Genomic DNA, 22593 nt, shown 5'->3' on the forward strand with positions numbered 1-22593 from the left:
AATCGATCAGATAGATTCGACTGGCTACACCCCCTTGCATCAAGCGGCCTGTCGAGGGCACGGGGAATCTGTTCAGTTCCTGATAAGAAAAGGAGCCGACTTGGAGAAGCCAACACGCCAAGGCTCTACTGCTCTTCATCTCGCGTGCCGAACCGGACAGATATTGATTGTACGAATGCTAATAAACCAGCGGGTGAATCTTGCAGCAGAGGACTCGGATGGTTACGACGGCCTGAAACTGGCAGCTAAAGCAGGCTACAGTGAAATCGTTCGTGAATTACTAGACAAAATGGTTGATCCACTGAAGCCATCGAGAAGTGGCAACACGGCTATCCATCTAGCCGCCGAATTCGGTCACCCGCTCACGGTTGGTATTCTTCTCAAAAAGTCGCCAAATGGTGTGGACCGTATGAACAACAGCAAATACTCCCCTCTTCATCTCGCAGCAGCTGGGGGCTACTTGAATATTCTTCAGCAGTTGCTGCGAGTCAAAGAGGCTCATGACATTCCTGAAAGAACTCATGTCACAAGTGATGAGAATAAATCTCTTGAGGGTTCGTTTGTCATCACTGCCCACTGTAACCGCACGCCTTTGCAACTGGCAGCCGAGAATGGCCATCTAGCCGTAGTCCAGGAGCTCCTGGAGCCGAAAATAGGTCACAGCGTCTACAATTGCAGCGTCGCGTTTTTCTTGGCCGCCGCCAATGGCCATGCCTCTATTGTGAAGCGACTTTTAAAGCACGGCATCAGGAACACCGTCGTTGACGAGGAAGGAAACACACCGCTTCATATTGCTGCTCGAGAAGGGCATGTTGGTGTGATTTTGATGCTCCCAGACACGCCCCAATTTGAAGTCAACGCAAAGAACGCGAAAGGATGGACACCACTTCACATGGCAGCAAATTTTGGAGATTTCAGGACCGTCAAGGAGCTGCTGAAACTCAGCGCTGACATTGAATTGGTTACCGACAACAACGACACACCCCTCCTACTAGCTGCAGCTAGTGGGCACCGCTTGACGACTCGAGAGCTCATTGAAAAGGCACCGGACGCTAAATCTAGGGACAAAGAAGGCCGGAAAGCCATTGATATTGCGGCCAAGAGGGGCCATGTGGCGATTGTGCAAGAACTACCCTTGGCTGCGTTCAGCTGCAGTCTCCTTTCCATGACGAGACACTGGTAGCCGATGCTGAGATTTTACAGGTTTTGCTAGAGAGAAACCAGTGGACTTGTACGGAACCTGACAACAGCGGTAGTATGTACACGCCATTACACCTGGCGGTATTAAGAAATTCCCTAGCGTCTGTCAAACTTCTACTAGGTGCTTCAGTAGATGTTAATGCCAATGACTCATATAAGAGGACACCACTATACTTGGCCGCAGAGAAGGGCTATGGTAATATCGCCGAAGCCCTGATATTTGCGGGTACAGATCTGGATGCAGAGGACGAGGAGGGGGCGCACGGCGCTATACATCGCCTGCTACCTCGGGAAGTTGGATGCTGTTCAGGCACTGCTGAAGTCTGAGGATCCCAAATATCGAGCAGACGTGAGGAAGCGAGCCGCGTTGCGTGGCTGGGCGCCTCTGCACGCAGCACATGACAACACAGATATAACCAAGCTTCTCCTCCAGGCGAATGCTGAGGTGGATTGTAAAACTCGCAAAAGTGGCGTGACGGCACTCGCGATGGCGGTTTTTGAAGACTATGATGTAGCCAAGCTGCTTCTGCGGCACAAGGCGAATCCTGACGTGGCCGACGTGGATGGCGAGACGAGCCTACACTGCGCGGTCAACGGCTGCCGAGGGTCTGAAATGCTCGAGCCCCTGGCAAGGTACGAGGCTTATTTAGACGCCCAAAGTCTCGATAGAAGTACTCCTCTTCACCTTGCCGCCAAGGAGCAGGGAGAAAGATCAGTGAGATCTCTCTTGGAGAAAGGAGCCAAGGTGGACAATGTTAGCGACAGATACGGTACGGCTCTGATAGCTGCCGCCGAGGGAGGGAATGTGTTGATAGCCAGGCTTATCCTTGCAAAATGCGCCGACATAAGTGCCACCGGCGGGAGATTCCACACGGCTCTACAGGCGGCAGCGCCCAAAGGTAATAGTGAGATGGTGGATCTGCTCTTGAAGGAGAAAGCAGCCGTGAACATGCGTCACAAATCCATTGGCACCGCCCTGGAGAGCGCCATGAATCAAGGTCAGGTCAGCATAGCCTTGAAGCTGCTCGATGCAAATGCTGAAGTCAATGCAGCAGACAAGAAGAAGGAGTCACCTTTACAGATGGCTGTCCGGTACACCCGGTGTTCCCTGGTTCAGCGACTCATCCAGGAAGGGGCCGATATCGACTGCCAAGAGAGTGAAGTAGATTCGCCGCTGTGCCTCGCTGTGATGAAGGGAGACCGTGATATATTGGAGACGATGCTCAAAGCCGGAGCCAACATACACAGGAGGTGTAAAGACGGGCGTTCGCTCCTTTCGTATGCTATTAGGCATAAGCTGCATTCTCTATTCCCGGTGCTCCTGGATGCCGGAGCACGGGATGAAGGGGCCCTTGAGGACGCGCTCCGCGCTGGCGACACGACCATGGTGAATGCGCTCTTGGGCCTCGTTGAAGGGCCTATAGAAGATGTATCCGGCAAAGAAAGCTTCAAACATATAGTGCACCTAGCCATTGACCGGGGTCAGGTGGATATCCTCAGAGCCCTTGACATACGAGGAGCGGATTTCGATGTGAAGGACAGGCATGGCTGTTGAGACTTGGCTTATGCCATAAACCTGCAGAGAAACAGTATCGTCAACTACCTTATCCAACGTGGTGGTTCTTATTTCGAACAAGCTGATAATTACGGTCGCACACCTCTCACATAAGCGGTGATCAGACATAGCATTTGCCTCCAAGAACTGATCAGAATGGCAAGTAATCTTGATATCACTGACAACGAGGGCAAAACACCGTTGATGTACGCTTGTATGAATGATCAGGATAAAACTGTGCGCATTTTGCTTGAACGGGGAGCAGATCCGAGCATCGTGGACTGTCGCGGCCGCGGAGCACTCTACTGGGCTATTCGTCAAGCTTCCGTCGCAATATCTGAAAGGATATGCCGTCGTCTGGTTCCAGAAGAAAATTACTCCAGCCACTTCGCAGGTGCCTTGGGCGCCGCCGTTGCATCACACGGGAGCTATTTCATCGACAGGCTTCTCTATACGAATCCCGGAATCTGGGACCTGCCAGATGCGGAGGGCTGGTCGCCGAGATACACTGCAAAGCAGTATGGTAATGATTTTACGCTCTCACTCACCAACGGGGAAGTTGAAGAGAAAGCTTCAAGGTGCTTGCCCAAGCGACCGGCGAGGTGGTCAGATAGCGATCGGGTCGCCGAATTTTAGTGTCAGCAGCGACGGGAGAGTGGTTACTGTTTCTGGTGAGTGTGTCTCCAGGAGCAGGCAAGCCCACATGACTCCCGAAGTCTTGATCTCTCTCTCTCTTTTTTTGCATAATGAAGTAGCTATTTTCATCTTACAGGGCAGCCAGGCGGCAGCGGGGGGGAGGCCTATGCAGCGATTCGCGCCGATTTTCCGATGGTGCCTATCCCAGAGCTTAATAATCTCTGTTATCTTGAAGTGAAAATCGAGAAGAGTCAAGACCCTAGGTATATATGTGTCTACACTATCCGCTGTTCCCGGCACAAGAGCCTAACCGAAGTGCCTGTCTAGGAGGTGGGGGATAGGCTTCTGCGAGGAACATGCTGAGCTTAATACCATGGTTGGCTGGCACGAACGCTCATGGGGTTACCGTGGAGATGAAGGACAGGCATTTGCTGAAGGGCGCGACGCCGATTACGACGCCAAGTACGACGAAAATGCCGTCATAGGGTGTGGCATCAATTTCGATGAACACATTGCTTTCTACACCAGAGACGAAGTTGTCCTAGGTAGATTGCTCATCACTCACCGGACCTCGAACAAAGAAAATTCTTAGAGAACCTAGTGAGAGCCTTCCTTGTAGGAAAAGCGTTCACGGATATCAAGGGAAAACTGTACCCTGCCGTTAGCGTCGATGAGTGCATGGTGGGCTCGCGGGTGTCGACCAAATTTTGGGTCGGCGAAACGACAAACTTCATGTATAAGGGCAGCCTTACAGCTCCGGGGACGCTGACCCGGCCGTAAGTAGTACTTGATTCAATTACGGACGGCTTGGAGTTGGAGATGGAGTTGACGGAAACTCCAGACGCGACGTCCTGATGTAGATGGCAGATGGAGCCGCAGCCGCCTACTTCATCTCTGATCCAAACATGGCTGCAATCTCTCGATAGTTTTGCTACATGTGCCATACTCCCACTTGACCTCTCCTAATAACATCCCATGCTGGTGCTATAAAAGGTGTTCAGCGCTAAACCTGCTATAAAACCCCCCCTTTTTTCCCCGTTACCGTTTATATACGGCGGAGGATGTTGGAGCCTGTGTTGGGGTGGACGACGCAGCATTTCATTGTCGAGTGTGAAGGGAGGACGTATTCATTCTACCATGATTGCGAGCTGAGCAATGGAATTGGCCACCTGCGGTCGGTAAAGGCCAAGGAGACATTTTATGACGATGCCGGTAAGATACTGCTCGACTGGTTATTTCATGTTACGGGGAGATCGAGAAATGCACTCAAGTCTTCTAAATGGTGCAGGAGACCGAATTCTCCAAAGAGCGCGAGCCCCTGATCATCGGATTGCATGCTTGGAGTCTGAACCAATGCTCTCGTCTTGCAAAGCCCCTGAATTTCCACGTCTTGGAGCTTCCGAAACAGCACGGAGAGCAAGTTGGCTACCCGCAGTGCCTCTTTGGACAGCGCGCTCTGGCGAATCCATATCTCGTGTGACTTCCTGAGCGCCACTTCTACTTGCTGCGAGAGCATTCTCTCTTTGGAATTTTGTTGGTTGTCTGGCCGGGGCACCGCAGTGCGGTACATGTGACTGACGAGAACGGTGGTTGCCATGAGGAATTCGTGCTTGACGACCGAGTATAGCAGGAGGGTGAGCGGGAAGAGAACGCCACCCGGCTGGGTCTCGCGGTCAATAGTCTCTTGTACTTGGAAGATCTCCAAAGCGGCCTGTATGCAAATCTGATAACCTTCCGTGTCGTCCTGGAACCACCCGCCACTACTTCCGACAGGATCAACATCTGGACTTGTGACGGAGCCTCTCGGCATGACATGGCGCCAGTTAAGAACGATGAGCCCCTTTTGCAACAACATGGTGATACTTAGTCGGTTCAAGATGTCGCTGGCTTTGCTGGACGAAATCCTAGAAACGGTATCGAATTTTGCATTCGCCGGGATGAAGTCATACGCCTCATTCAAACGGGCCACCGTTCTCCCCTCAGTCTTTAGAGTTGAAGGGCCGCACCGATCTGCCGCCACACTCATGCTTGTATCGGCGATGGTGCCAATCACCACTAGCATCTTGTGCTTTGCGAGCAGGTGCAAGACGGGCGTGGCTTCAGACTCGGGCCGCGACGGCGGAAGACAGGTGGCATCTTCGTCAAATTCGGAGTCGTATATGTTTCGCGGCTGCATCGTGTCCCATTGTCCGTCTTTGATGACGCGAGGCAACCCCAGCAGTGGCGATGTCATGACATCTAACGCATGCATGACAACCCAGATTCGTCGTCGCATTTCGCCCTGGAACGACGTGATGCCGGGAAAGTGCGAAGGATCGCGGTGGTAGCCCATGCGGAAGCCCAAGCGGATTATCATGCCTGTCAGCAGCCAGGTCCCGATGTCGGCATCGGGACACCTCGTTTGCTCGACAATGTTGGAGTGTAGGAGGGCCTCAATGGCAAAAGGCCCGCCGTTGCTGTAGTTTCCTGCTATTAGGCTCTGTTACACCTGGTCGAGGTACTTTGGGCGCGAGGGAGGCATGCTCGGAACGGGCGTTTGTGGGGTGAAGCTGTTTTCGAGCATCAGGCTTCGAAAGTTTTCGGCTTGCGTGGCTGGACACATGATGCCGTATAGGAGCGCTATCCACATCAGGGGCGTGTTGAACGGGTCAGCCCAGAATTTCTCATACTACAACTTGTTAGTGATGACTGCAAAGATGCAGGTTACCGGGGATTAGATTTTGCATACTTGTCGGGAAAAGCTGTCTGAGTGCAAAAGAACTGTCTCAATATCAGTATAGCTATCCTGTCTGCGTGGCAAATATGGTGCTTTACCAACCGTGTGGTATGGGCGGATTGTTGAAGTAGCTGGATACAAGCCGGTCCACGACACTCCTCTCCGGCATGGCTGCCAGAATATCGGCCACGGAAGCTGGTTTGTGCCATCCGTATAAAAGCTTGGGACGTTCCCTTGTAGTTCCAGGGATGAGAATGCTATCCTGTAGCCCATACTCTGTCTGTTGCTCCGGGGAAGGCCTGTCGTCGTCATCTGGTTTTGCCTCGCTGAGGATCTTCAGCTCGGAGATCCCCTCCAGCACGGCTTTCCAGTGTGAACCGCTGACATATGCTGTTTTCGAATCATCCACATGCAGTTTCCCGGCTGTTGAATGGTCTGATGTCATTGGCGCTGTTGCAGTGTCGCTTGTAGTTGGCAGTGTATCGGAGCATTTCGCACGGAGGCGCGGCTCGGCTGCCGACTTGTTCATCAATTGAACCACCAGCCCCTCTAGATGACTGAGTCGCCCCTGGAACGTAGACGAAGCCTTTGAGTCTTTTGAGAATGCACGAATGTGGTATTAGGGTAGTGGCATGAACCGGACAGACCGCGGGATGCACACGCGTCGCATGGTCGTTGCCGGTCGCATCCTTGCCTGTTCGTCAGTAAGGTGCACTGAGGATTGGAGATGTACTCGGCTCTTGGCGACGAATGTTCTTACTTTCTACTTCTGCATAGATTGCAGGATAGCTGTGGCTTCTCCCGTCTTCGGCTTGCGAGCGGCGGTTGTGATGCGGCCATGGCGCTGAGCTTTCAGGCTTCAGCCCTAGATGATTGAATGGGTGGCTTGCTTGGCTTCGAAAAAATATGTGCACTGGGTTTGTTTCGAGGCCTTGCGCGATACGATTCAAGTGAAGCAAGATTATGTTTGATGGAATTGTCCCAGCGTTGCAATCGAGATGCGCTGATGACATGTCTGTGACAATCGGGCATCGGTACCGGAGCATCGGACGATCGGGCCACGGAGACTTCAGCAGCCCGACGCCGATATGATTCAGGTAGAATCTCAACCTTATTTGAGTTTCTCATCTAACATGACTTGGAACAGGCCGAAAGAGTTTGCGACTTTTCATCAAGTGGAATATGCCCGAATTGATCTTTGGCCGTCACGTCTATTTGCGTGAGAACCAGAAGCTTGAATTGCCTTCCATGGCCGTATCGCGGTTTATTGACAGTTAATATTTGGACTATTGTTTCATGAAGCACGTAGTTTACATTCATCTATAGTTTTGAGGTATAAGAGCTACAGCAATCGACTAGGCTGTAGTCTCTTGGCAGAGAAATCATTGCTTGGGAGAACACGAGACAAGAAGCAGTGCGTTTGAGTAGAGGTGCTAGAGTCAACGGACGACAGGTTCCGCAGAAATACATGGCGGTCGTTAACTACCCGCTTGCGTAGTATAGTAGGTTAATTTATTCATAAGAGATATACTTGCACCTCTCTTTGATACTTACTTTTGCTTCAGACTGTAGGTTGCTGTATGCCGCCGCATGCGGCGCCTAGCTACCAGCATTATCCAAATGCAGGCCGTCACACAACCTGGCTCTATTATGCCAGGTTATATTGGCGTGAATAAAGACGGTTTTACACGGAATTCCCTCCCTGCATCTTATAGATACACGACGGGTGAGCTTGATAAGTCTCTTTACATTTCCTTGAAAAGCAAAGTTGCTGTCGAATAGCACTACCACGAAGGCGCTGTAGAGAGCTACTGAATTGATTATGAAGTGGATTGCAATTCCATCTGTTATTTTGGCTTCGGCCTGTGATGCTTTAGCGTCACTGCTCACCGATGACTGAGAGACCCCATGTTGCAATGACACGGTATGTCATCGCACGATGCTAATTATCCTCGCAGTTCAACACGTAACTATTCGGGCAATTGTAGCGCCAGGAGTTGTATTTGCTCCTGGAGGACTCAGGAGAGTGTTTTTCCGGACAGCAGCTCAACTTACGGACTAGGGAACAATCCACTAGTCTTGTCGAGAAGCCGACCAAGACCTGCGTGTCGCATAGCGCCAAAGTCGGCTGCTGATATTTTCGTTGCAATGAGAAAACTCGGAACAATTCATTCTCAATTCGCAGAAAGAAGCGGCGGGCACGCCTTGTTTCAAGGCGCATTAAACATTTGCCACTCTGGGGTGATCATTGACTTGCGCAATCTTGACGAAATTGTGGTTTCAAAGGATCGCACGCAGGTTTCTGTCGGAGGAGGAGTACTTTGGTCTACACTGTACAAGAATCTAGACGCCAAGATTCTGAGTGTTGTAGATGGCAGATTTGGTGATGTTGGCGTAGGAGGCCTCACTCTCGGTGGTGTCATTGCGTTTTTCTCCGGCCAATATGGATGGGCTTCTGACAATATCATCAAAATTAAAGCATACTAGCCGCTCTCACCGGTGTCGTACCTAACATCTTGCGTTGCAGATTGTCCTCGCGGATGGTTCGGTCCAGAGCGCCAAGAGCGTCCGAATCTCTATTCTCTACTTTGCTCTTCCAGGTGGAGGAAACAACTTTGGCATTGTCACAGGTTTTCATCTTGTTCGTATGAATAGTTTCAGATGCGAGGCAGAGAAATCATTTGCACTGTAGATAAAGACGCCGAGTTGTACAATGCTTGATATACATTCAGCACCGAACACCCGAAAGACCCCCGTGCGGCTGTCGTTATTGAAATGTCGTATGTGTCTGTTGCAAACGCCTACTTCTTATAGCACGTTATTAGAGTACAGCGAGCCCACTGCCGACGCTCCGACTCTACAGAGCTTCACCGGCATTCCTAGTCTTTAGTCGACGACTCGCCTCACCAACTTGACCGATTTGGTGCTGGAGCCCTGTCCGCTCAACCGCCTTGGCTACGAGGAACATTTTGGACCTTGAAGGTCCACAACGACGTCTAAATAATTACTGATATTGAGGAACTTCTGCCATCCAAGACGCAAGTAGTGTCCATCCTGCGCTGGTGTTCCAGCCAATGTCTACTGTCATTTCATCGCATTTCACGTCGGGAGGCGGCAACGCTATTGGCATAACGGAGACCAGCCCTCTCATTCGTACATTCCTTGAATCCCACTCTTATGTATCTTGATACTGAATCTTGATAGTCGTCCACATTTCAATTACTTGGGAAAAGTGTGACGGATGATGAGCGGATCCATCCTTACCCCTGCTGCGGATTTCGTTAAGAGCATCGCCCTCGCCAAGAAGCAAAGACTCGCACATGACTACATCTCTCAAGATTATGCAGATGAGAAACAAACGTGTTCTGTGGGTATGGTGCCGCTAATCTAGATAGATTGCGACGTATTCAGAAAGCGTATGATCCTGCGGGTGCAGCCGGGCTATTTCAAGCCTTACCAAGTCGATGAGCAGTTGTCACTATTGTGACGGAGGCATTCTTTGTGTGACTCTCCAGCCTGTCCTTTCATCAGTCCCAGCTGTGAGGGGAGTCATGCTAAGAGTACCAATGTTTGATACGCCACCTCGCCTGACGACGATCTGGGCAGTCTTGTCGTTCAGATGCAAACGTTGGATCTGTTCGAGTTTCATAGGAGACTGAGATTCCTCAATAGTTGCATTTCAACTTTTTATTCTTTTGCCATTCGAAACACACAGATGTTCTCTCTAATCAAGGAGTGAAACCTTCACGTACACCCCTCGTCGTATCCAGTTCCCAGTTATGGCACTCATGCCAGCACCTCCAGACGGAAGTATTCTCATCAACGAAGCGTACATCTGCCCATATGAGAAGCCGAGTACGTCTCATCTTTAGCAGTAATAAATCTCAAACCAGGGCAGCAAATCATCTGGTCGGCGTTGTTCCAAGCAATCGTGGGGGCCAAGAAGAAACAGCCATAACATGCCATGGCATTCTTCAGCTTCCGCCGTTGCGACCATCAGGTCCGTAATGTCCATGGCCTTGAGAAACACCCCCAGAGAGATTGCTCATCCAGAGTAAGACCATTGTATGACACAAGTTACCATTTCCATGCGATGGTATCTCAAGGGCCCTTTATGTTTCTGCATATCATATAAAAGGGCGACGACGACATCTCCAGGTCCGCAGTCTAGCTAGCGAGAGACGTCGTTTCTGCAGAAAGGGTTCCTCCTCACTTTCGCCGTTGAACTTCTTGATATCACCGCCTTTCTTGCTATTTATCCGTCTTTCTTTGACGACAAACCAAGAGGGCCGATCTTGGGGCCAAAGAAGACGAAGCACTCACCCCGCCGCCATGTTTCAAAGGGAAACGAAAAAAAAAAAATCTGGCGAGATTCAGGCGGGGCAAAGTCAAAGAAAAAGGCCCTTCATTAAACGGCGAAGACAGCATAAAGAAGAAAGAAAGGAAACCGAAAAAAGGAGAGGACACGGGGCTCTGAGGCTGGTTGATAACTCGACGAACCGAAGCGAAACTAATATTTCAGGTTCAAGGTGAGGCGGAACTCATACAGACTAGCCCGGCGATATAAAGTAATACCTTGTATTGAGTTTCAGCAGCCGCAAATGACTATCGCGCGTTGCAAAACATCGGCAGCGCCGGTTAACCCTGAGGATTTTGATGCAAAGTGGTGTAGGGTCTGGCATAGAGGTAAAGGTAGTTGTGGTGGTGGTGTTTTGGGTTTGTTTTCTCAAGCAAGAGGGTAGATGTGACCGTGGACCGGGTTATCCCTGGTAGCAGCTGCAAGGGCTACGAGAATTATTGTCGAGAGTCGATGGCAACATTCGGACTCTTACTGACAGACGTGTTTGTTGTGGTTATGGCCGACGTGGCTCAAGGCAGTTCCCTACCACTCATTCGACCTCGGTTTCTATCGCTACCAGAAGCCCTATAAGCCGATGAGCGGGATATCTATATCGAGCTAAGAATGAAGCCAGTCAAGGAGTTTGCTATGCCATATGCAAACTGCCAACATCGAGTTTGCACTCAAATCGGCTCCTTTCCTGCATCATGGGCACGCTGCAACGTTGTTCCAAAAAAGTGGCAGGTTAACATCAAGCAATAACACCTATGACAGCATGTATCTGTATTTATGAGACGCAAACCTGTAAAAAGCGAATAATAAATTAAGAAAATCAGTAGAATGAGACCCCGCTACGGTTAGGGCTTTTGCCTGGCTGGTGAGTCACAATCGGTGTCTATGCGCCAGTTCTCCTCAACTGGTTCGTTTGATGCATTCACATAATACCGTATAATCACCATCACGTAATGGGTCACCAAGGAGGGAACAAGCGGCCATTGTGTTCTAATCAGGCTAGATGTGATCCGCCTCTCGTCATCGTACGTGATTCCTGAAACGACGGGAGCTTCCGGTAAGAGCCTTACGCATGAAATTCAAGACACGTGGTATACAAGTACACTAATTGAGCTGCCTCCTCACCTCACAGTGTTCTGCATAGCCTCTTTATGCATGGGTCCTTTTGAGAACCCATTGGCGGGCGAGAATCCCGTGGAGCGTACAAGCGCAGCCTACAGCCGTGGATATTCAGAAAGCTGGCCCGAAATAGATCGTTTCTTCTGGAATGGGATCTGGCCCGAATGTCGCCGGATGAGCGGGTGGCTGTGGCTACGTTGACATGCAGCTTGATTCTTCGAGCAGACGTGGCCGCAATCACTTACACGCAGGCGGCAGGTCCCACGGAAACTTTGTCAATTGTAGAGGAAAAATCTAGATGGTAATGACTGTTTAGATTTTGCTATCTAGACATATATGTGCATTGGCCAAAGACTCATGTCGGAACCGATTTAAAATGTACTTCTTCTTCGCTGGGCTGTCATGTATGCCGAGTGGGTGTGTTTGCGCACCCCCGAGATGATTGTGAAGCAGGAAATCCCGTCTTCGAAGAGAGCAGAGCTTCTTCAGGAAAAGTGGTTAATAGCGTCGACGAAGTCGGCGTCAATCTTGTTCTGGATCGACTGCGCCTGGCTCTTGCGGCTGTCAGGAGTTCCGTTAACAAGAGCGGCGCCAAGGTTGTCAGTGTCGGTCTTGAGATCTTGCAGGCTGCTCTTGACAACGGGCGTCAGGCCATCCTTGTCAAAGTTGGCCTTCTTGGACTTCAAGGCGGAGAGGGAAGCATCAATAGAAGGCCGGAGCGTGCCGGTGATGTAGCCGATGATACCATCGGCGTCAGATTCGCTGACAACGCCGGCGTTGTTGGCATCGTTGGTGGCGGTCTTGAGGTCATCTTTGAGTTTGTTCTGGGCATTCACGATGGGCAAAGCCTGCGAGAAGCCGCTGTTGTAGTTGTTGACGGCGGTAGTGACGGCATTAGTGTCGGCGTTGATGGTCTGGAGACCCTGCTTGACCTGAGCAGCATCCCGCTTGATGACTGAGCCGGTGACGGCGACGGCAAGGAAGAGGAGGTTCTTGATGGAAAGCATCTTGAATAAGGTTGTTTTTGGGAGTAGACTGAAGGAAGTTGTGATTTGCAGTGGTACGGAGCAGTGTTGGAAGACGAGATGAAGATGATCGGCTCAAGTCTAGAAACGGCGGGCTGTTGGCCCTGTTTTATACTTTTCAAGTCCATACTACGCCTTGATGGAATAGCAGTACATCACGAGAGGCATCGGACATCACTCTCACGCCATCGCACGACAACATAGCATAGTTTCCTTGTGAAGCCTCGGCGAAGAACGTGAATACCGTCCTAGTCTCAACGATGCTGCGTCATGCTCACTACGAAAGTAAGGTACGCGCCAGGCCCGTCCATTTCTTGCACACAAGTGTGGTTACACCACATATATTACCCCATAGTTTCATATACGCCCTCCGTCTTGGCAACTTCCTTTCGGGGCATGGCTGTGGTCGTTCTGGCCACGCGCGGACATGTGTGGTCGAGAAAGAGCGTAACAGGAACCTTATCCTGAGGGCCTGGCCATATACTGCGCATCCTAATATGGCCTATGTGATGGGCGAGGCCCGCGGAGGGTATTACAATATGCCTCGACGGGCCAACGAGAATCCCGCGAAAGGAAAGCCGACATGTCAAGAACCCATGACAGATTCCGGGGGAGGGGCACGGCGAGTCGAGATTCTAACCGGCAGTCCATGGCAACCGAGCAGAATGGGCACTCCGGCCAGGGGGGTTGCAAGTGGGCGGAAGCCAAGACACGATGAAATGGGCTGGAACATGGGATATTCCGTGGGACATCTGTAGATGGCGGCAGTTCTCGAGCCGGGGAGATGTGGCCGTGATCGAATCAGGATGCACAGACACGAAACGCAGAACATGGCAGTCGTATAATACGTTTGATAGTGTTGGAGGAAGAGACCCCTGGCGTTCCACCACAATAAGGGATACAAGGCTTTCCCCATCTACCCCGCTGTTTAGCAGTTGATGGATTGCGTGAATTTGAACATGATTAGCAAATTTGCTCTGGCTCCCGCCAGTCCGAAAACGGGCCTGAGCTCCGGACGATGTAACCGCTCGGCCGAGGGCTCTTCCCCAAAATCTGGGGGAGAAGGCCCCGTGGGTCAAACCCGCACGCCATGTCAAGCCCTCTTCCCCTTCAAAGACATTTCAGCTCCTCATGGCTCCAAGATCCTACGGCCGGTGGCGCTTTTGGGGGCGAGGACGAGGGCCGATGGCGGCAGAGCCGGGAAGTCGAGGCCGAACAGGAACACACTGGGCCCAATTGACATGAATTGCTTTAGCATGTCATGCGATGTCGACCTAGAAGGGTTATGATCGAACAGTAGATAGTACTACAAAGAAGCCATGGCGTGATCTGCACGCGGGATGTGTTATTGCAGAACCGTTACATCTCAAAGATGGTATGATGGTCTTGGGAACAAATGCATGTGAAGCACCTACAAGTGTAACTTATCCGTGACACGGCACCACGACGTGACACATTGGAAAAAAAGAACAACATCAATCTGCAATTAATATAGAAAGGGCTCAAAGTGGCCAGATAAATATGTGTAGTTGTGGAGTCGAGACCAAAAGGGCCGTTTTTGCGAGCCACCACAACGGGTCGCGTCCACATGGCAGTCAAATAAATTATATCGCTTAGAGAGCAGCACCCACAGCGCCAACAATAGCAGCAATGGCTACGGCCAGGGGGATTTCTCCCCGGGAAGCGCCGGCGACTATAACAGGAGAGCTGGGAGACGGGCTCCCGCCGTTTCCACCGTTGCCTCCGCTTCCTCCATGACCGCCTTCGCCACCCGATGGGACGGGGACAAGGGTGGTGGGATTAGGGCCAGATCCAGATCCAGGGCTGGTTTCTCCAGGAGCACAACCTGGGCAACCAGAGCCACCAGTAGGCTGAGAACCGGAGCCACCAGTAGGTTGGGAACCAGAGCCGCCAGTGGGCTGAGAACCAGAAGTTCCAGAACCACCGGTAGGTTGAGAACCAGAACCACCGGTAGGTTGAGAACCAGAACCACCGGTAGGTTGAGAACCAGAACCACCGGTAGGTTGAGAACCGGGGCCACCAGTTGGATGAGAACCGGAGCCACCAGTAGGTTGGGAACCAGAGCCGCCGGAGGTCTGAGATCCAGAACCACCAGTGGTGGTGCAAGGGATAGTCTCCGTCACAGGTACTTCAACAGTGGTAGTCTCATCACAAGGCTCGGAGCCGGTAGCGGTAGCTGTAGCGGAAGCAGTGTGAGTCTTGGAGCCAGTCTCAGGTCGCGCAAGGCTCAGTGGTACCAGTCGCGGCGCCAGAAGTCTCGGTGCCGGTAGCAGACCCGGATGAAGTGGCAGTTCCGGAAGCGGTACCAGTCTGAGTGGCAGAATTCGAAGCCGAAGAAGAAGCGGATGTGCCGCCGCCGCCGTTGCTAGCAGTGGTGGTGGTCGGCGGCCCGGAGCCGGCAGAAGTTGTGGTCTTTGAGGCAGAGGAGGCGGTTGAAGAGGTGGAAAGAGTCGAAGACTGAGTGGCGGTGGTTGAGGTGGCAGCACACTCGACGTCCTTGAACGCAGCGGCACCGTCAGCCAAGCTCTGCAAAATCGGAGCAGAGATTTGGCCGGCAATGCCCTTCAGTGCGTCAGGAACCTTGGCGACAAGAGCATCAGAGAAAGCCTTGGAGTCGGCTCCCTGCTTGACGAGTTGAGGGTAGACCTCGCAGCCGCGGCCAGAGTCAGCAAAGATCTGCTTCTTGGCGACCAAAGCACCGACGGTCTTGTTGACGACGCCAATCAGGTTGTTCAGAGGCGGGACGAGAGTGAACGCTTCCTCCTGGGTCAACGGAGGAGAGGCATTGGCATCAGCAATACCCTTCTTGATGGCGGCGACAACGCCGTCAGAGGCGGCAATCAAGGCATCAGCCTGAGCGGCGCCCTGGAAGTTGTTGACCTGTGTCTGGAGAGCCGTGACGCTCGTGACAATGGTGGCAACGTCGGCCGAGAGAACATCGCCCTGGCGCCTGACGAGAGCCAAGGCCGTGGAGGCGAAGAGGAGGAACTTCATCTGTGTAAGGGGGGTGGGTATAATGCAGCGAAAAAAACAAAGGCAAACGAATGGCGTTTCTGAGCGAGCGTAGCCTTTTCCCCCTGATCGACCGGTAACAAGCAACAGCAATAGCGGTTTCAACTGCAAAACGTCGCGGTGGACAGAGCAATCTTCCAGAATGCGACGATGGTCGTGTATGTATATACTTTTAAGAGCCAAGCCCTCATGCTGCCCCTACGAATGGGACGACACAACCCGTTCCCATCACAAGCCATATTGACAGGCCCGAGGTTGTCATCCCATCATAACCTGGGGTAACAGCGCTATCGACTGCAAGAACAAGGGGCATCCGGGGGCTCAGGCTCCTCTGGTGGTTGTGCCACAAGCTGTCAAGGAGCCCAACACCAACATCGTCACAACACCTGATTGGATCGTGGCTCGGGGCACACGGCCTTGTTCTACCCCACGCTGCACGTCTGGACTCTGCAGGTGGAGCTAACCAGATGAAGGATTTGTCCGCGTTTCTGTCCTACACTTCACTTGCTGCCCGACCAACCCGGATCGTCTTTCCCTTGAAGAGAGAGACATGGAATGCGACTGGACGGTGATGAGCTGGCCTGTCATTGGAGCCCGGTCGTGTGACGAGCCAGGATTGTTAATAGTTGTTGTTGAGGTCTAGGCCCTGGAAGGGAATGAACGTGTGCCTCGTGATGGGTGAGAAACTTGTTGCTATTTCCACCAGCCCTGCCAAGAGAGGGCCAATAAGAGCATCCTTTTAAGAAAGCCCCTTCATTGAAGGTCCGGAAAATAGCCATAACCGAGCTCGGGATAACGGACGGGTGGCTTGACTATTGACGAGGAGCTTGGGGTACTTGACCGAAAAGATTGTGGGCAAATCCTGTTTAGAACTGAAATGACAGCCGCCACTCTCTGATTCTCAAGTGTAGCCATGCTCATGTGTAGGAAGCCCCAATATCCTTTGTTGATGCTGCATAGAGTCAGAGCACCAGGGAGAACCAAGCATCAGAAAACAGCATTCGCCATGCGACAGAGTTACGTTCACGTAACCTCAATTCCTTCAGATTGAGTATCCCTGCCTCTGGCACGCAACATCTATATAAGAAAGCATTAGCACAGAGTAAAGCGGCGCTCAGAAATTGCCCCCAACGCCTCGCCGTGCGTAATGCCGTCACAATACGCTTCCCCAACATACTGCCACAACTCGTCATCATCCCCTGATTCTGGACGTGCCACCCTCCTCAGCAGATGAGGCGTGGTGCCCCCGTGAAACACCGTCACTGCATCTCGCGGTCTCATCTCCGGTGGCCCTATGCCCACATGCCCTGTCGCCGTGCGATACAACCTGCGGCCGACATTCTTGAGAATATTTTCCGAAAAGGCAGTCATATCTTTCCTCACGCCCTGATCAGGATCAAGGCCATACTTTCTCATAGTCTCATCGCCAACATATAATGTGACCTTGCCGTACCGCCGGCGAAGTTGAAGATAATAGGGTAATATGGATACGTGAGCCGATGCGACGCATAGTCCGACCATGTCCTCGACAAAGTCGCTCAGAGCACTGCACAATACCCTGCAAGCCGAAGCAGGATCTCGAGCGCAAATGCGCAGTGTGTCCATCTCGGGCGGCGGGATGAAGTACCACGGGGTGATGCCAACGGTTCGATAGATTCGCGAGATGTGGTAGCTTGCGACAGTCGCATCCGACTCGAGTAGACGCTGCCCTATTCTGTAGTAGTAGCCGTGAACGACACCAAGCCTCTTGATACCGTCGTCTAAGCCGAGTCGATTGACAAATTGCTGATAACTCAAGCCGGAGTCGCAAACCCGCTGAGACTGCAGAGCCAACGAAGCCGTGTCGTCATTGCGCATCGCGCCCGCATCCCGTGTAAATTGAGCAGCTTCGTCAAAGAATTTCTTTGCCCAGCGGTAGTCGACATCTCGCTGGATCATGCTATCCACTCGATCGCGATACGTAAGCTCACCGACAGCTACCACCTCGCCCACGATGCATCCCCGAATTGTCAGCCGCCCAGTTTCGTGATGCACGTGGAATCGTCCCTGATCCCGGGGTCCTCCGGCATTGAACAAGGGCTCTTTCAAAGACGTGTAGCCCACTGGCAGTTTCAGCTCCATTTTCCAATCCGGGACCCAGGACGGCAACCCTCTCGTCTTCTTCCCGGCCTGGACGTAGAGCAACGCATCGATGTTGTCCCCCAGCAATAGGGCTGCCACTTCGGTGTAGATCCTTACAACCTCGGCCTCTGGATCGACAGGGTTGTACCGGACACGAACCTGCTGCCGCAGAGGGTCGTCGTCTGCCGTGAGACCCAACAGGCCAAAGATCCTGTCTTCCGGGAGCGTGGCTCCAATCTTGGCCCGATCCTCGTTGACGTTGTATTTCAATATGACATTGTAGAAGCTCTGCCTTGTGCCTGTCATGTGAATGGCCTTGCGCTCCTGAAAGACCCGGTGAAATCCAGACGTCTTTTGAAAGACGGCATCACGCTGGCGCAGCTCCGATTTCGACTTGGCCTCCCTTAGCTGGCCAACCCAGTGGGTGTTGTAAATATTGTAGAATAACGCGCCCGCACGGAAGCAATCGAAGCATAATGACTGGCTACCGCACACCATGATGACCCCCGGCGCGAGACATGCTTCCTGGATCGTCCAGAGGCGGTTGAACCAACTGCGGTCCAGCACGTCAGTGTACCCAGCTATGGGATACTGGTCGCCGCGCCGTCGGACAAGCTCGAGAAGCGCATCTCGGTCCTCCCGCTGCTGCCCGGTCACCTCGATTGACGGGTCCATGACGGCGTCGAAAACTTGCATAAAGGTCGAGACACGGGGGCCCATCAGCCCGCTCAGTAAGCCTTCGTGGCATATCTCACGGGTATACTTGAACCATTCGTCCGACCCGCGCGTCGCGGTTCCCAGCCAAACAATGGCGCGGTTACACTGCGAGTATATGTCTCGCATGAGACTCACCTGATGCGCCTTCTCATTATATTCACCGTTGTTGTCTTCTCCCTGGTTGATGCATATTTGGTCCACGAAAAGCGGCAAATCCGAGACCTTGTTCTCGATGAAATGCAAGAGCGCTAATTCCAGCGGACGATGGATCCAGAGACGGTATGACTTGCCTCGGTCTTCCACGATGATGGCGCGGGTCGGCTTGTCTTGGGCCGTGACGCCCCAAACGTATGTGAGAGCGTCGTATTCACACGATGGCTTGGCGGCATCGTCGATCTCGGCTTCAAGCAGTTCGATTCGCAGCGTGCCGTAACAGCCTGGTATCACTGATGGTTTTGGTGGAAGGAGCCGAACGAGACGAAATGTTCGCCGCGACAAGTCGAGCGGCGCGTAGGGAAATGTTTCTGGGCTGCTCATTCTAAACATGGTGACGGCTGGGCGCTTGACGTCAATATACAATGGAAGCAGGGTGTAGAGAAGCCGAGGCAGTTCATAGTCTATGGAGCGTAACTTGGGCTGCGATCCCTATTTCCTTGTCGCACACCTCCAGACGGCTGAAGGCTCCAACACCTCAGCCGCAATCAATGCTGCATCGTCACCCAATCGATGGTGGCGTTTGGCGGCAACGTGGTCCACCTGCATGGAGTTATTCGGCAGCCGCATGTCAATTGAATAAGCTCATGTATATTCAAAAGTCTGGCCTGTTGACATTTGCTGGTTGGTGAAGAAACGGCGGGCTCCAAAACGGCCTGAGCTATACTTGCCCGCGTGACATAACGATTTTCTGCCGCACAAATAGCACAACCCCTCCGTGCGGGAACATGGGCGATTACTGCGGTGGCACATTCCAGGGACTGCAGGCGAAGCTGGACTACATCCGGGGCATGGGATTTGATGCCATCTGGAACCATCTGGATCACCCCAGTGGTGGCCAGTACGCAGAGCCAACGCTCAAGAGGGGGGAAAAAAAAACCACTGACATTTCAACAGATACCGCCGGCGGCTATCACGGACACTGGGCTCAGGACCTCTACTCCATCAACGCCAAGTACGGCAGCGCAGACGACTTGAAGAACCTCGTCAATACCGCCCACGAAAGGGTACGCCTCCAACGTCACATACAAGCCGCAACTTGCTCACGGCCCCAAAGCAAATGTACGTCATGGTGGACGTAGTCGCAAACCACATGGGCCCGTCTGCCCTCCCCTCCTCAACCAAGGCTCGTCATATCACGCCCCCTGCCAAATCGACTACTCGAACCAGACGTCCGTCGAGAACTGCCAAATATATGTACGGATTCATCGCCAAGGTGCTGGATGTCAAGAAGTCGGCAGGCGGCCTGGCAGGCGATGACCACGCCCATCTGTTTGTGGACTCGACGGCGTACGCGTGAGGCAGGGAGAACGGCACAGTGATGGCGCTGACGAGCAACATCGGGCTGGGGCAGACGCGTGAGTACTGCTTTTTCACGCAGAGGCCGGACGGGAGGTGGAAGGGCGTGCTGGATGGGGAGACGTACGCGGCGGACGGGGATGGGAAACTGTGTGCGACTGTGAGGGAGGGGGCACCGGTTGCTTTTAGGGGTTTGATGTAGACCATTGACGAGGGACAAGGAGGATTCACTGGCTCATGGAAAGTGAACACTACGGCTGTGCTTGCGGGAGTGTAGATGGAATGGATTTGGAGGCGCAGACACTAGGCTGATGCCGGGGCGGTGTGCGACGGAGAGAACCTTTGAAAATAGTGGTTTGATTCTGTGAATCCTGGCTCGAATTCACTGACTACAGAGGTGCAAAGCCGAGACTATCGCATGCTTGGACAGTGCGCCTTGGCATGCTGCACTCTTGTAACACGACTTGTGAACAGGCCAATCATGGTTCAAGCTCTTGATTGCCATCTTTGACTACTACGGAATTGCGTTGTTGCTACCGCGGGCTTTGTCATGGGACGGGGAGTGCTGCTTTTCACCCATTTCTATCCTTGTCATTGTTGTCATGTTTTAACAAATAGTCTAACAAGTTCAGTATCAAAGTTTAAAGGATGCCATAGATGGAATGTATGTAGGCAAGTTGGGAACGCTACTAGAACACATGCATGTCTCCGAGTTGTCTCCGTGAGTTTCTACCGCTGGGTTGATCGGGCATCTACTCCGAGGCAATGGAGCACGGATTCACTCACCTACGTTAACATACATTTTCGCGTATCCTTGGCGGCTTGCGTTTGTACAGTTCGGTTGGCTCATCCCGCAAAAGGGACCATGCGCAACCGTCGAAACCAATGAGCAGCAGCGCCAAGGTGACGCAGAAAAACAATTTGGTGTAGCGCAACTGCTGGTGTTGGTTGCTTGCGATTATGCACTCATGGCCAATTTTGCGGTGGAGTGGTGATTTCGTGGCCCCAAGGTGTCGGTTTTGTCCAGACTTTGCCGATATTCCCAACACCAAGGCCCGGCGGACCATGAACCGTTCAAACACCCAAGGAAGGGTTTATTGAAACTTGACGATGGAGCCTTTCCGCACTCCAAGTCATGGGCAGCGGGACCAAACAGATGGAAGCGTCTAGCAACGCTAGAATGCGCTGGTGGCGCATGCCAACTGATTTTTTGATCCACCACCCCGGCAGGTCTGATAGGCGTCGGGAAAGGGAAGAAAGAAAATCAGAATCAGGCCATTGGCGTACAAGTTGATTCAACGGGGACAAGCGTTTCGAGTCTCCAAATAGCTTTACGCTTAAACCGGGGCTTGCAAATTCATGTGGTGTTCGGACAAGTGCGACAACCGATGAGGCAGGTGCCACTGCTGTTAGGAGTTTCGGGCCGTGGCGACATCAACGTGGTTGTAACCCATCCTGTGAAGCTGACGACGCTCCCGGATTCGGGTTGCCCTAGTCCCGTCGATAATCAATCGGAGATGCGACTCCCTCAACCTTTAGCGACGGTGGTGCTTTGCGAGAACCGATGGGGATTGGGATGCAGGGATGGCATCGCACTCGTAGCTTTGTCCCTGTCGCCCCATTTCATTTGGCCCAACCTTGTGTTTCGACTCTTTTCCAGGTTGCTGTCTTTTTCGTATCAAGTTCCGCATGGAATTCCTGTTTTAATTCAAGTCGCGTGGCGTCGTCCCCCGCTGCTCTCTCTGGCATATCTCCCACGTCTCCTGCTGCACCTCCTTCATTCCCGTGCTGCTTTGACTCCTTCCTGCCCAAATCGAAATCTAACCCCCAAAGCGCCTGACTGCATTCAACAGCTGCTTTCGTCCCGTCGACTAAGCATTTTGCACTTGTGAATTCCTTTTCTTTTCAAACCGCAATCATGGGCACCGAGTGCTGCTCTGGCCAACCCAGCCATGATGCCGTTTCCGCAGCCGTTTCTGAAGACAACCATGAGAATCATCACCACGGAGAACACAGCCACCACCACGGCGGCCACAATCATGAGCAAGTCCAGGACCATGGACACAGTCACGACCACGACCATGACCCAGACCATTGCATGGTTGAGGAGCCCTGCACCCAGGAGGGGGAGTGCTGTGACGACGAATTTTGCTGTGAAGATTCCAGCCTTTCTGAAACTCTGGCCTGCTGCTCCAGTAATGAGGAGCACTGCGATGGTGAGTATAGGTTTTGCGATCCATGTTCAATGTTTGGGGGGCACCAGTTCCAATCTGACAGCGGCAAAAAGAGAAATGTATCCTCGCAGCCGCTGCACTCGAGTGTGAAAAGACATGCGAGACAGACAACCTCGAGCAAAACAGTATGTCGATTCCATTGTCTCGCCCCTGAAAGGACTCTCATAGCCCCAATTCTCCGTCTTGTATAATGCACTCCGCTCACCTCACAACCACTGAACAGCCGCCAACGGACATGAACACCAGCACGACGCAAATGGGCATCATCCCTCTGGAGCATGCAGTTCCCATCTGGAAAAAGCATTTAAGCAATACAGCGCCTACCTGGACTCTGCTCGCTGCATCTGTCGAAGCGTTCTCGAGCGAGGTTGGTC

At 52.5% G+C, this 22593-nt stretch overlaps 9 protein-coding genes across 9 annotated transcripts; 4 read left to right on the plus strand and 5 right to left on the minus strand.

Annotated features, from left to right (window-relative positions):
* Positions 1-175: 175 nt before the first annotated feature.
* Positions 176-1183, plus strand: J3458_021277 (uncharacterized protein; the record flags this gene model as incomplete). The annotated part of the gene is made up of 1 exon (XM_066122519.1): positions 176-1183. The coding sequence occupies one exon, from the start codon at positions 176-178 to the stop codon at positions 1181-1183; it is 1008 nt and encodes a 335-aa protein (XP_065972529.1).
* A 255-nt stretch (positions 1184-1438) lies between these two features.
* Positions 1439-2755, plus strand: J3458_021278 (uncharacterized protein; the record flags this gene model as incomplete). Its single annotated transcript, XM_007814005.1, has 1 exon — positions 1439-2755. One exon carries the CDS (start codon positions 1439-1441, stop codon positions 2753-2755), a length of 1317 nt encoding a protein of 438 aa, XP_007812196.1.
* Positions 2756-3764: 1009 nt separating this feature from the next.
* Positions 3765-4171, plus strand: J3458_021279 (uncharacterized protein; the record flags this gene model as incomplete). Its single annotated transcript, XM_066122520.1, has 2 exons — positions 3765-3936; positions 3993-4171. 2 exons carry the CDS (start codon positions 3765-3767, stop codon positions 4169-4171), a joined length of 351 nt encoding a protein of 116 aa, XP_065972530.1.
* A 457-nt stretch (positions 4172-4628) lies between these two features.
* Positions 4629-5723, minus strand: J3458_021280 (uncharacterized protein; the record flags this gene model as incomplete). The annotated part of the gene is made up of 1 exon (XM_007814003.2): positions 4629-5723. The coding sequence occupies one exon, from the start codon at positions 5721-5723 to the stop codon at positions 4629-4631; it is 1095 nt and encodes a 364-aa protein (XP_007812194.2).
* Positions 5724-6201: 478 nt separating this feature from the next.
* Positions 6202-6636, minus strand: J3458_021281 (uncharacterized protein; the record flags this gene model as incomplete). Its single annotated transcript, XM_066122521.1, has 1 exon — positions 6202-6636. The coding sequence occupies one exon, from the start codon at positions 6634-6636 to the stop codon at positions 6202-6204; it is 435 nt and encodes a 144-aa protein (XP_065972531.1).
* A 5426-nt stretch (positions 6637-12062) lies between these two features.
* J3458_021282 (uncharacterized protein) lies at positions 12063-12584 on the minus strand (the record flags this gene model as incomplete). The annotated part of the gene is made up of 1 exon (XM_007814002.2): positions 12063-12584. One exon carries the CDS (start codon positions 12582-12584, stop codon positions 12063-12065), a length of 522 nt encoding a protein of 173 aa, XP_007812193.1.
* A 2250-nt stretch (positions 12585-14834) lies between these two features.
* Positions 14835-15617, minus strand: J3458_021283 (uncharacterized protein; the record flags this gene model as incomplete). The annotated part of the gene is made up of 1 exon (XM_066122522.1): positions 14835-15617. The coding sequence occupies one exon, from the start codon at positions 15615-15617 to the stop codon at positions 14835-14837; it is 783 nt and encodes a 260-aa protein (XP_065972532.1).
* A 1110-nt stretch (positions 15618-16727) lies between these two features.
* Positions 16728-19300, minus strand: J3458_021284 (uncharacterized protein; the record flags this gene model as incomplete). The annotated part of the gene is made up of 1 exon (XM_007814000.2): positions 16728-19300. Exon 1 carries the CDS (start codon positions 19017-19019, stop codon positions 16728-16730), a length of 2292 nt encoding a protein of 763 aa, XP_007812191.2. The 5' UTR covers positions 19020-19300.
* A 114-nt stretch (positions 19301-19414) lies between these two features.
* Positions 19415-19986, plus strand: J3458_021285 (uncharacterized protein; the record flags this gene model as incomplete). Its single annotated transcript, XM_066122523.1, has 2 exons — positions 19415-19527; positions 19584-19986. 2 exons carry the CDS (start codon positions 19415-19417, stop codon positions 19984-19986), a joined length of 516 nt encoding a protein of 171 aa, XP_065972533.1.
* Between the last annotated feature and the right edge of the window lie 2607 nt (positions 19987-22593).

This window comes from Metarhizium acridum (genome assembly GCF_019434415.1).
Source record: "Metarhizium acridum strain ARSEF 324 chromosome Unknown scaffold_578, whole genome shotgun sequence".
NCBI lineage: Eukaryota > Fungi > Ascomycota > Sordariomycetes > Hypocreales > Clavicipitaceae > Metarhizium > Metarhizium acridum.